The 12,637-nt window shown below is 38.0% G+C and overlaps 2 protein-coding genes across 31 annotated transcripts in view; one reads left to right on the top strand and one right to left on the bottom strand.

The window, feature by feature from the left end:
- The window catches only part of RMDN1 (regulator of microtubule dynamics 1), a 44,852-nt gene extending 34,288 nt beyond the window's left edge, over positions 1-10,564 (top strand). For 3 of the 14 annotated variants that reach the window (XM_053661165.1, XM_037141401.2, XM_037141402.2), the window contains 6 exons: positions 1,452-1,507; positions 3,246-3,333; positions 4,503-4,533; positions 5,987-6,073; positions 6,647-6,780; positions 7,177-10,564. In XM_053661165.1, coding sequence (XP_053517140.1) covers positions 1,452-1,507; positions 3,246-3,333; positions 4,503-4,533; positions 5,987-6,073; positions 6,647-6,780; positions 7,177-7,227 — 447 coding nt within the window. In that variant the 3' untranslated portion in view covers positions 7,228-10,564. Of the gene's footprint in view, positions 1-1,451; positions 1,508-3,245; positions 3,334-4,502; positions 4,534-5,986; positions 6,074-6,170; positions 6,224-6,646; positions 6,781-7,176 lie in introns of those variants that run through there. The other 11 variants (XM_053661170.1, XM_037141403.2, XM_053661169.1 and 8 more) reach the window with 8 other exon arrangements.
- Positions 1-12,637, bottom strand: part of WWP1 (WW domain containing E3 ubiquitin protein ligase 1) — a 141,336-nt gene that overhangs the window by 11,836 nt on the left and 116,863 nt on the right. For 2 of the 17 annotated variants that reach the window (XM_037141400.2, XM_037141399.2), the window contains exon 27: positions 11,040-12,489. The exons of the other annotated variants lie outside the window; for them this stretch is intronic. In XM_037141400.2, the coding sequence (XP_036997295.2) occupies positions 12,390-12,489 (100 nt within the window). In that variant the 3' untranslated portion in view covers positions 11,040-12,389. Of the gene's footprint in view, positions 1-11,039; positions 12,490-12,637 lie in introns of those variants that run through there. 17 annotated transcript variants of the gene reach the window in all.

The following is a 12,637-nucleotide window of genomic DNA, read 5'->3' as shown; positions in this document are numbered from 1 at the left end:
TTTTGAAGACAAACTGTGTTTGCTTGAGAGTAGCCCATCTCACCCATTGCATAAGAAAGTTGAATTCTTATGCCCAGGGCAGCATGTATGCAACGAATTAACTTCCTTCTTTTGGATCTAGAATGGCATGAGACCCGTACTTGTAGAATGCAGAAAATAATTATATAATTTTTTGTAGGGCTTAATTTTCCAGTGGAACTCAGAAATAGTAATAGGGAAAGATAGCTTAAAGTTGTATATGTACTTCAAAATATATTTTGCTATAAGTCATATCACAATATTTATGGGAAAGTAAGTTTTTTGATCAATGTTGATTCTTACCCATATTATTGAAGCTAGAGTTCTGCCAAGTCATACTTGTTAGCCTCATTCTGTCACCTCTACTACTGCCACTGACATCGATCAATGTTAAGAAATCAAGTGCCTGGTACTTAAGTAAAAATAATGGTGACAAAACATATTACTGAGTTAAGCACCTCCTATTACTTGCTCATTTCATTTTCACTACAACCCTCTGGGGAGGTGTAGTATTTTCTTAATTCTCTCAAAGAGCAGACCCAGGCAGAAATATAGAAACGTGCCAAGGTCAAAAGTTAGAAGTCATGAGCTGTGATTCAAACCCAGGTAGTTTGGCTTCACAGCCCACACAGGTAACCAATACAGATAGATATCTGAAAATGCATATCTCACACATTCCCAACTGAAAGTGAAAATGTTGGTGTACAGGAAAAAATAAGTTAGTCTGTTTTAAGAAGGGATCTTTTATTTTTCATGGTATTACATTAATCTCTGAGATTTCCTTAGCAGTTTCCAACAAAATAATGTATAAAAGGAGAGATTTCATTAAAGTTATTCTGTAGTTTATGCTTTACATTAATTCACACAGGATGTCTCATAGTAAATCGAAATTAGGGACATTTTATAACATATTTTTACCTTGTGCATAATCCTATTGATGAATTCTGTGAATGAATAGTATTTATTTTTTCTTGGTTAAGTATAGATGGGTAAGTTGACCAAAATCTGCATACGGGAAACTATCTAAAATTATGTACTTCGGTCTTCTATTCGGAAAGAATGCTTTTTATTCACATAGGCAAAAAAGAACTTCCTTATTTTTGTTTTAATCTAGAAAAAGAAACATGAGAGCTATGGATTACTGTTAAAATTAGCTTTACTTCCATATTTCATGTTTTTCTTGAGAATCACTATTACTGTTTTCTGAACTCTATAAAATATTGTAACGTCAATACAATTTATTTAATCATGTATTGAAACAAGTTTAACCAATTAAAGAATCAGGGAGGAAAACTGGCATGGATTATCATGGAAGAACTGAAATAGGCAGGGTTGCAAAAAATTATTTTTAAATCATGGCTTCTTCAGTAAACATAGGGAAGTTCCTGTTGCCATTTCAAAAACAACTGATCGATTTTCTCATTTCTTGTTAGAAAGCAATTGAATTGAACCCGAAAGATGCTACCTCAATTCACCTAATGGGCGTCTGGTAAGAAAATTTCTTTGAATCAATATTATAGTAGTGTTTAGTATGATCTTATTTTGTAGTGTGTAAAAAAATAAGCAAGGTGTAAAATATTTTTAAATAGCACTTGGCAGTCAGGAGTGCTTTAATCCATTAAATTAATTAGCAGTTGTACCTGTATTATTAGAAAATACTAAATTTGATTGTGATCATGTTAAATATTGTTATTCAGATCATTTAGAAATAGGTACAGTCATCCCGTTATCCATAGGGCATATGTCCAAGACCCCCAGTGGCTGCCTGAAATTGCAGATGGTAAGTAACTCTTTATATGGTGTTTTTTTCCCCTTACACATACCTTTTTCACTTAAATGGAGCACTTACAGCTTCTCTTTGGAGTATCTGAATTGCCAGCACCACTAATTGGTGCTTCAGAGTTACTAGGAAGTAAAATCAGGGTGACCTGTAAACAAACATGATACCTCAACAATTGATCTAATAACAGATGGCTGCTGAGTGACTAATGGGTGGGAGCATCTACAGTGCAAGGACACTGTACAAAGGGATGATTCAGGTCCTGGGTAGGACTGAAATGTCATGCAGATCGCACGAAATTTCATCACACTACTTGGAAGGGCATGCAGTTTAAACTTATGAATTGTTTATTTCTGGATTTTCCATTTAATAGTTTGGGACTACAATTGAACATGGTAACTGAAGATGCAGAAAGAAAACCATGGATTAGAGAGGATGACTGTACCAGGACTGAAAAAGCATTAGAATGTTGTGGTAGACTTTAAAATTCCCTGTGATGAAAATAGGACTGTTTACTAGGCAAAGTGAAACTGGTTCACTGTCACTGTGGAGGTGCACAGGGAGGGAGCCCCAGAGAACCCCTGCACCTTGAGTGTATCTGAGAACAAGTCCCCTGAGTCTGAATGTCATCTTGTTTCTGTGTAACCTTGTCCAGTGTGCTTCAGTTTGTTCACTTGTTGGTTGAAGAGTTTCTGAACACAATCCTGGCACTGTCTTCTTTGTGTGTAGTCTTCAGGGCTCAGTATTTATTGTCTTCTAAGAGGTGACAATGTAAACTGCCCTGAAACAAACTTCTCAGAGAGCGAAATCTTCAGGACAAAGGACATTAAACTAATCAAGTGCCTGCAGTCACTGAGTTAGGTGCTAATGAGTAAACATGAGTTCAGACTGTAGTCGAAGACCCAGCACTTTCTTCCTGCTCACTTCAGAAAGGTGTCAAGATCTTTGGATGTCAGCCCACTTTCCTCACTCTTTTAAACATATGCACTTAAGGTGCCTCGTTAGCACAGGTAGCACGTCAGTCTCATAAACATACGCACTTAAAACTGTTGGTTGCTATTGTTTTTTATGCATATCATGTTTAGTTTTATCATTTTTCTTAATCCTTTTTAACTTCTGTGAGTTTTTTCTCATGTAAAAACATACACTAATGATCCTATTTCATTAGTTGTAAGTAGATGAGAGGAAGGAACTCACTGAACTTAGCACCTGGGACATGAGTGTTCTGGGCAAATGACACAATTATTACTAGTACTATTGTGAACCGTTCATATTTGATCACAATATACACCTTAATTGATGGGTCACTATAAACATTAGTCTCTGCATAATTCAGTATGACTGTCAACCTACAAAGTATTATGTCCACTAGGAATTGTTAAAACAGACTGATTGTCTTTAAGAGAAAATAAGGTGCAATTCAATGTATGAATGTTTGCTTCTTTAGGTGTTACACATTTGCTGAAATGCCTTGGTATCAAAGAAGAATTGCCAACATGCTATTTGCAGCCCCTCCCAGCTCCACCTATGAGGAGGTGTGTGATGTCCTTGGCACAATTAGCATTGACCTCTGAGGTGTGACGCATTTGCAGGGCTCTCCCTCTGGACTGGTTAGTGTGGCTGGCACAGGCTTCACTGTGTCCATGACTCTGTGAGTGCAGTTTCTCTGGCTGGAGGCTCATAATGCTGGTGTATTGTCAGGTAAAGTAACCAATGGCTAACAGCTTCATTTTCTATTTGAAATTTATACTATTATTTAATAAAGTCATCAAATAGAACAGAAAATAGAGCAGCTGTTCCTCAGCATGTTTTATAGACACGTTCTGCATAAGTCATTTACCTGCAAGAATAAAGCACAACTTTATAATGATAGCCTTTTTAGAAAAGTTCTATTGAAAGGCTCATACTCTGTTATTTTCTTAAGCCTTTTGCTTTTCCTGTTAAATATAAAATTTGAAAAGGATTTCTGGGCAAACATGTTGGGTTTACTCCTCACAAAATTTTCAGAGCAGGGAAACAGGCAGTTGTGAAATAGCTTTCCCAGTACTTGTATCATAAGGAGATGTTTTGTTTTTCCCTTGAGGTATATAATAATTAAAGCACAGTTGGGAAGTATTTATTTAAAATTATGCATTCTAAAAAGAAAGATTGCTCTGTTACAACAAAGTAATTATAGTTTTAATTATTCAGTTGTCAGAAGTTTGAGCAAGTTAAAAAGAAAAAGCAATTTCAGATTCACAATAACATTTTATATAGGAATTTCAACAATAAAGGACTTTAAACATTCACTGGTACAACATGTGTGTCACTGAGTAAATTCTGCTTTTGATTTTTATCTAGTTTCCCCTGGTAAACTAGATAAAGTTTCCCATTCATAGTGACATTGTTAGGACTTAAAATGAGAAAGATCAAAATAGCCCACTTGCATGTGAACAGTCTTCACCTTCCTCTGCATGTGATGCTGCCTCGGGACAAGTCATGGTTAGAAGGGTCCCCACATAATCTGTGCTCTGGGGATTTAAGTGTTATGTTTAGTTTTGTTATTTTAGCTCTCACTGTTGATGAATTGACCCTTATTTTTAAGGTGTTTTCATTTACTTCCTCGCTTATATTTAATGCAGGAATAGATTTTGGGAGAAAAAATGTTAATACTGAGTGTGTCTTAATCTTTTTCATTATGTTTGGGTTCTTTGTGTTTTTACAGGCCTTAGGCTACTTTCAAAGGGCAGAGCAAGGTAAAATATTTCAGATACTACTATTAACATTTGAATAATAATATTATGAATAAAATTTTAAGGCAAAAATATTTATTCTGATACACTTTTATACTACATATTGTCAAACAATTCTTAATGTTTTTATTCAGTAAAGAGCACCTGAGTTAGAAATAGCCCCAACTGTGCTTAGATCTGCCATTCTGGAATGGTTTTTCATTTGATGTAATTCAGAGACTTCACAGGTTAATAATCGTCTTATTCAAGACCACTCAGCTAATTAGAGGAATTTACATGGGAACTCTGGTTTTAAACCAGGGCAGTTACGGTGCTGCAGAAGAGTTTCATGTCACTCTTGCTCAGAAGAAATGGCAGCCTGCATAGTGACACCAGCCCATCCTATGTTTATCCTTTTTAATATCAACACAATTAGAGAATGGACATGAGCATGTGTTACCAAATACACCAAAAACTTTGCACATGTTTTTCTAAAACTTACTCAGAAAAATTAAAGACTATTATATTTCAGGGCCTACTCCTATGGACTCGTTCAGATGCTTATATAATAACAAAGAAATTTTTTTTTAAATTACTGATTTCAGAGAACAAAAACATCAATTTGTTTTTCTGTTTATTTATGCATTCATTGATTGATTCTTGTATGCCCTAACCCTAGGGACTGAACCTGTAACCCTGGCACATTAGGACAGTGCTCTAACCAAGCCACCCTGCCAGCACAGCAAAGCACTTAAAAGGAAAACACTTTTTCTGAAATAATTGTCTTAAGTGTTAACTAGCTCTCTTTAATACATTAATTCCAATTTACTGTTACTGCCTTCCATTGGTATCCTCATGATGGTAGTTTTATGTATCATTAATATGAATATGGGAATGAAGTTTCCTAAAAGGGTGTTAGATAATGAAGGATTAGGAGTATTGAGGAAAACATGGTGTTGCTCTCCTGGAGCTAAAATCCTCGGTAACTGATTGTTCTCACCTTTTACCTTAAAGGTCACTTGAGGCAGCCTTTCCTTGTAGCCCATATCTTGTCTAGAAGTCCCTCCTCTGCCCTAAGTACCTTTAAGCTCTCCCATTGGGGTTCTTGTTACTCCACAGTGTGAATACTTGTCCGCATGTCTACAGCTAAATGCAGGGAGGATGGGGGCTTTTTTTGCTCACAGTTGCATCCTTGCTGTTTAACCTGGTCCTGGGCAAATTTGCTGAACGAGGAAGATGAATCAGTAAATGAGTGACTTGCACTTTACCCCAAGGAAACCTTAAGCACATCCACATGTCATCTTGCAAATATGTTAACAATGAAAGAAGTAAAACAGTTTTGGGTTAAGGAGCAAATGAAGGTAAATTGTATCCAGGAAAAAGTATGATTTGAATATAGAGGTCCCCAAGCAGATACATGGAAACTGTGTAAAGAATTAATGAAGTTTGTGAGACCAAACTATGCTTTCATTCATAGGCTTTGTGTTGACATTTTTCCCTCAGCCAACAACAATGTTCTCCACTTTTCTGTTTGAAACCCTATTCGGCCTCCCATTCAGCCCAGGTATAACCTCTTAGAGTTAGTTGCTTTTTTCTTTGGTTTCTCATCTTTTCTTTCTTACATCATATTTCATTGTGCTCATGTTCCTCCTTTTCATTAGAAATCCCAAAAGAGCAGATTGTTTCATCTATGCTTATGGGCAGCTCCCATCCAGTAAGTGTTGGTAGTGTGTGTATCATAATCTCTCATTCAGGAAATGTCTGCTGAGTGCATGCTATGTTCTAGGCACTTAGGGTACAACAGGGAAAAAGGTGATAAAGGAGAGTCCCTGTCCTGTGGTAGGTAGCTTGTCTCCCAGTGACTGGATAGAGCACCTGCTTTATAAAATGGCATGAAATGACAAAATGAAAGGTGTGTATAATAGAATCCTAGCGCATATTATACTCAATTACCTTGTTTTACACATCTTTTGTAGATAATGAAGAGAGAGTTGAATAAAAGAGTATCCCAGTTAGCCTAATCATTTATTGACCACACAAATTTATTTTTGTAATTTAGACCCAAAAAAAATAAAGCCTTTAAAAATAAGAGCAGGACTATTTCTTCTGAGATTTTTTTTTTCTTTCTTATGAACAGTGGATCCAAACTTCTACAGCAAAAACTTGCTTCTTTTAGGAAAGACATATTTGAAGCTACAAAACAAAAAGCTTGCTGCTTTTTGGCTGTTAAAAGCTAAGGACTATCCAGCACACACACAGGAAGATAAACAGGTAATGTCTCCAGTGAAGTAAGGCAGATAGGTTTCTATATAAAAATATAAGTTGTCTAAATCCATATTGTTTAAAACAGTAGTGTTCATTTCAAACATGAATTGTTAACATTTATGCTAATTTCTGTATAACATGCTTAGTTATTATCAACAGATATTATAAATTCCTTGTGAGTTATTCCTATTTGACGTATGTAGCTAATCAAATGAGATTTCTAAAATAAACAGCAAGGGGTGGGTGGGTGGGAGGTTCTGGTGTGTGTAAGAGTCACTGCTAAGAAATTTCACTTTTAAAATTGGCTATCCTGATTTTTGGAAACTGAGAAACTGCAGTCTACCTTACGAACTTAAACTTCACAAGTTCTACTGTCTATAACATGTATTTTTTCCTTTTTAGATACAGGCAGAAGCTGCTCAGCTGCTTACAGGTTTCAGTGGCAAGAATTGAGAATTTTTCAAAGAGAGAAACACCTGAAATCTAGGAAACCTGCCTTTTCATCAAATTATATGTATGTTAACCATAACTGTTCTGTGGCTGTTTTTTTTTAATGTGACCATTTAACAAATATACAAAATTCTAGTTTCTTCACAAAGAACAAGTCAAAAGAGATAATTGCTGTTAGGGTAGAGGTGTCTCCATTGCTCAGGGGGTGGTTACCATGTGTCTGGGACACTAGCAGTTCTAGGTGGTGTGGCATTTGAGGACTGATCACATGGGAGGGAGGGGAGCAGGAAGGAAAGCCCATGAGGAGAGGCAAATGAGGGTGCATTTTCAAGTTGGACTGGTTCCCAGTTGAAATCTTGCAGAGAGGGGGCAGTGCAAGTAAGGTTGGGGATTGAGCGATCTGGGTGTAAAGCAGTTAAATGATGTATCTGGGAGCCAGGCTGCCTCAGGAGGGAACTGGAAATGAGTGATCTCTGTGTGTGATGTGACTTTGTCTCAAGTTGGTTGATCTAGGACTTGACAGAGCCCAAGTTCTGTTACTTTATGGGTTGAAAGCAATGCAGAACTTGAGGGAAAAGTGGAATGTAAGATGTTTGAATAGGCAGACAATACTGCTTCTTTGGGGCTGGATGCCACCCTGCAAAGTCCAAAGCTTGTAAAAAAGGATGATTTTGGATGTGAGAGTGTATGTGTGGGGAGCTCCTCAGAGGGTCTGGTGTCACAGTGGGGATCTGGGGAGGGGAATGATGTGCTGTATCTTATGTGCGTTCTCAGACACAAAAGAAAAGAAAGCAGTGCCCTTGCCTTTCTCTGTGTGTGTAGTCATGTATATTCCTGGTACTTGAAATTAACTGGAGATGACATATTTCATCCCTAGATACCTCATCATCTCATAATGCAGCCCTGTTTCACAAATCAATGATCTCAACTAGAAATCCAATTCCTTATTATCATCTCATACCCAGTTCTTTAAATTCCTCAAGTGTCCCAAAATGTCTTATGTTCTTAAAAACCAAGATGCAAGTGTTGTATATTACATTTGGAGAGCACTCCCCCATCTTTTCTTCCTCTCTGTGACTGTGAAGCAGCCAGGCCAGTTGTCTGAGATCACAGGGGGCAAACACACGGCCTGGGGCCAGAATCCAGCCCTCCACATTGTTTTATCCAGCCCAGTACCTTGTTTCTACCTGGTGGCACTGCCAACCTCCTTGCCCCTAGTTAAGGAGTAGTTACATTTATTTATACAGTCCTCAAATTACTTTCAGCCCTTTAAAGGCAACCTCAAGGCTGATGTGGCCCCCCAGTGAAAATGAGTTTGACACTCTTGAACCCACTTTTGAGAACCACTGGCCTACCTGACTTTCAAGGACCCACAGTTAATTATGTTGGCTCTTCTGTGCCCAACTTGATGTTTATCACTTTCATTTAGAGTAACTTAGAATGTTATTTTCTGGAGATGAATTAGCAGGTAATCAAATGGGAGGTAAGAGGTTTGAGTAAATGCTGTCTCCTGAGTGATTTGTGTGTGTGAAGAAGGGAAAGGGAGAAACGTCAGATTGTTGTTCCACTTATTTATTAATTCATTGGTTAATGCCTGTTTGTGCTTTGACTAGGGATTGAACCTTCATCCTTGGTGTATTGGGACAATCCTCTAACCAACTGAGGTACCCGGCCAGAGCTAAAATGTGTGTTTTTTAACTTTGAAATAATTATAGATTCATAATAAGTTGCAAAAACTAATTAATATGGGGAGGTCCTGTGTGTCCTGCCCTGCTTGCCCAGTAGTGATGTATAACTGTAACACAGTCAGACCCTGTTCAGATCGATCCACTTTGAAGTGTTATTTGTGTATGTGTGCAGTTTTGTCACCTTGGAGACTTCAGTGACTGTCCTAGATTCCTTACCATCACCAGGCTCCATGGTGCTGTCTGTTCAGTCATACTCACCTCTCCATCTATCCTGATCTGTCATCTATAATTTTGTCATTTCAGGAGAGTTATATAAATAGAATTCATATAGTACCTGACTTATTGAGATCCATCTAAGTTCAGTCAGTCAGTAGTTCATTTCTTTGTATTGTTGACTGTTTCATTGTGTGGGTATTCCCATTCATTTAACCTGAATCTATTGGAAGGCAGTTAAGCCATGGTAATCTTTGGTGCTGTGATCATTAGGTACATCTCGTATCTCTGGGATAGACGCTTAGGAGTGCAGTCATTGAGCCTATTGCAGAGCTTTTGTCTTCTCCCTGTAACTAAGGGGCAGCTCCCTCCTCTAGGACATGGCACCTTCCAGGGTTCTATGCACTTTCTCAGTCTCTGCCTTTTGACTCCCAGGAGTATGATGCCCCAGGTCTTCCTTTGGGTTAGACCTGCTTTGGGACTTCTGGAGCCCAGTCTGTCCCCCTTCCTATGCAGCCCCTCTAGGCTCCTGTCCCAGCACTGACTGCTGTTTTAAGATGCTTATTTTTCCTCATTTCCCCTCCTGTGTGTGTACACAAATGTTTGTGTTCTGTCTTGTAAGCATTACAGACTGGCCGGGTGGTTACAAGGACCTCCTTGTGGACGTTTCCTTTTTTGAGGCTGTGACAAGAAAGCTGAACTTGGAAATTGGCTACTATCCTGTGAGAACCCAGAAGCTCTCAGTTAACTTCTTGTTGGCAGTTTTCCCAACTGAGTGTTTAATTATAGACTGTCGACTTTGTAAAATGACTTTTCTCAGACTCTACAACAAAGAAAACACCCAATTCCTGGAGTCAGGAGGTACCATGAATATCAGTATGTACATTAAATACCATGGCCTTCTGATTGCATTCTCCTTTGTGAAAATTGGGGAGAGTAAAGTTGGAATTTAGTAGGAGATACCACTTTTGGACTTGTCTTTGTTGGTAGAACATTATTTTGGTGGCAGTTTTTGCTTTTGTGCAAGCTCACTCTAGACACTTTTGGCCTATGCTTGGGCATCACTGTGATAACTTTGGCAAGGCCCATGGAGTTCATGTGACAAATGTCCTGCACTCAGCATTGGACTGTGGTCTTGTGACTGGAGAGTGTTGAGTAGATGCAGAAGAGCCTCAAGAAGGTAAAATGCCCTCTGATGAGGTCACCTGGGGATGTGATCCGCCAAGGGAAAAGCAAAGAACACAAGTTTGGCTTTTAAGTTCAGTGGATTAAGAAGAGTATGTGTGTTGAAGGGGGGTGAATTACAATGTCAGTGTCGCTGACACATGCCACCCTATCTGCCTCTGAGGATCAGAAGAGCTGGGTAGGTGGGCAAGCCAAGGCTGCAGGTTAACAGTTTTTCCGACCTTTCAGTTCTAACTGCTGAGGAAGGACAGAGAGAGAACAAAACCACTTGTAGCGTCTGTCCAGAGAAGGCCAGCAACTAATATGGTATATGAAAGTGTGTTGGGCCTGTGATCTGTTGGCATGTGTTGATGCTGCATGTCGCTGAGCCTCCCTTGGGATCTGTGTTGGGACCAGTCAGGACAGGGGATCCTGCTGCCTGCATTTCTGACATCATCATGGAAGGGCAAAGGCCTCTCCAGAGAGCGGATCTGGATTATGCTGGCCCATTTGGTCACAATAATTTCTTACCTGAAGTGGGGAGGGGACCAGACCCATGAAAACCTCCTGTCTTCAGTCATCACAGACCCATCCAGCTGGGGTACCTTTATGTGTCTGACACTGAACTCTTTTCAGGTATAACTTGAAGACTAGTTATCACCCTCTACTGCCTTATATCACATAACCTCTCATATATGTTAGATTTAAAGAAAAAATTACTTAGGCAGCAGTTAAGATTTGGGAAAGGAGTCTATTCAACCAACTGGATCACTGCCTTTATTGCATCTTTACTGTGAGTTTTGAAAAAATACAGAACACAACGTAATATATAAAAAAATTTTGCAAAACAAACTTTAGGGAAATCAGATTGTATAATAGTTTTTGTATGTATTCAGCAGTGAAATATGTTAACATTCTAAGATGTCACTTCTGTGGTTATAAAAAATTTTTAAGTAAATGAAATTTACAGTGCATATTTAAATGATGCATATTTAAATGTATTAATTAGGAAGCCCTGTTTGCTGAAGTTGCATTAATATCATATCATTCTAATTTGTTGTACAACTTTGTAGTTCGGAAAATGGCTTTAATAACAAAAACAAAAAGTTTTTTACTTAGGACAGAAATAATCTATAAGGAAAGGGGGGGAAGGACCAAAAGATTGTTTATATGCTTATTTAAATAAGATACATAGAATTTTCATGAATAGAAAATCATTAAACTCATTTGTTTGAGAACTCTTTAGTCCATCTGGTTTAATGAACTAAAACTTTGAAAAAAAAACAACAATGGAAAAGTTCATGTTACCTTTTATATGTCCCCACGTATCAAATTGCATCGTTATGAATTAAAAGACCATCACACTTAAAATCAAAAGTACAGATGTGCCTGATTCTTTTAATCCCACAAATACCTAGTATGCCAAAGGAACATGTAAACAAAACTCAATGCTTCTCCATAGGATGAATGGTGCTGGGTCTGTTAGTACATGACTTTGACGTAAGGATGCTTTCATTCATTACATGGACTGCATTTACTTAGTGGTGCAACAGAGGGGAAATTTTCAACTACTGTATTTATTTAAAATAAATTGACAGGTTTGAGCACCTGTCTTCAGAAAAGTCAGCAGCATTAGTTAACATACTCAAAGTCAGATTTGGCCTAGGCCCTCAGTACCTTCCTGAACAGCCACACAGCTGCACACACCACATGGGATATGTCATGTGAGGGGGCAGAACTGAGGTGAAGGCATCCGGACTGCCTCTGCAGGAATGCTGTTGTGATGATGCAGCCGAGCAGCTCTATAAAACTAGAGCCACTACGAGCATGCTGATGTAGATACTTATTTTTAATACAGTCTCTTGCTGCAAAAGTTAAGGGTAATCTTTTTCCTGGTCAGTCAGTTTAGGGGAATAATAAATAAATTAGAAAAGAATGAGTTCTTTTGTATATTCTGTGTGTAACAACAGAAAACATTTATAGTCAGAGATGTTCAGAAAATTCACTGTACAGAATGAATGGCTTATTTACACTTATCTGTGCAATTTTTCTTGGCTGGGGTATGTGAACACCAGAGTTCCCCAAGACGAGAAACCTCATTTATTCTTGTCCAAACCCCTCTGTTTCTTCTATTGCAAAAAGAAGTTTCTCCTTCAGTTGCTCATAACTCTTATATGGTGGGAGATCCAAGCGATTAAAACTAAACAGAAACAAAATCAGATGTGTGTTCAATAAAATGAAGATTTCTAGTACAATATTTTTAAAGCACATTTGAAAACTAAAAGCTAAAAGGACAGAGACATGTTACTATACTATTTATCATTATTATTAATGTATACAAATTTCTT

The sequence above is a fragment of the Artibeus jamaicensis genome, unplaced genomic scaffold (assembly GCF_021234435.1).
Source record: "Artibeus jamaicensis isolate MK-2021 breed Jamaican fruit bat unplaced genomic scaffold, CSHL_Jam_final scaffold_916, whole genome shotgun sequence".
Classification (NCBI taxonomy): domain Eukaryota; kingdom Metazoa; phylum Chordata; class Mammalia; order Chiroptera; family Phyllostomidae; genus Artibeus; species Artibeus jamaicensis.
Note: the sequence above shows the minus strand (reverse complement) of the source record. Positions and strands in the feature narration are given on the sequence as shown.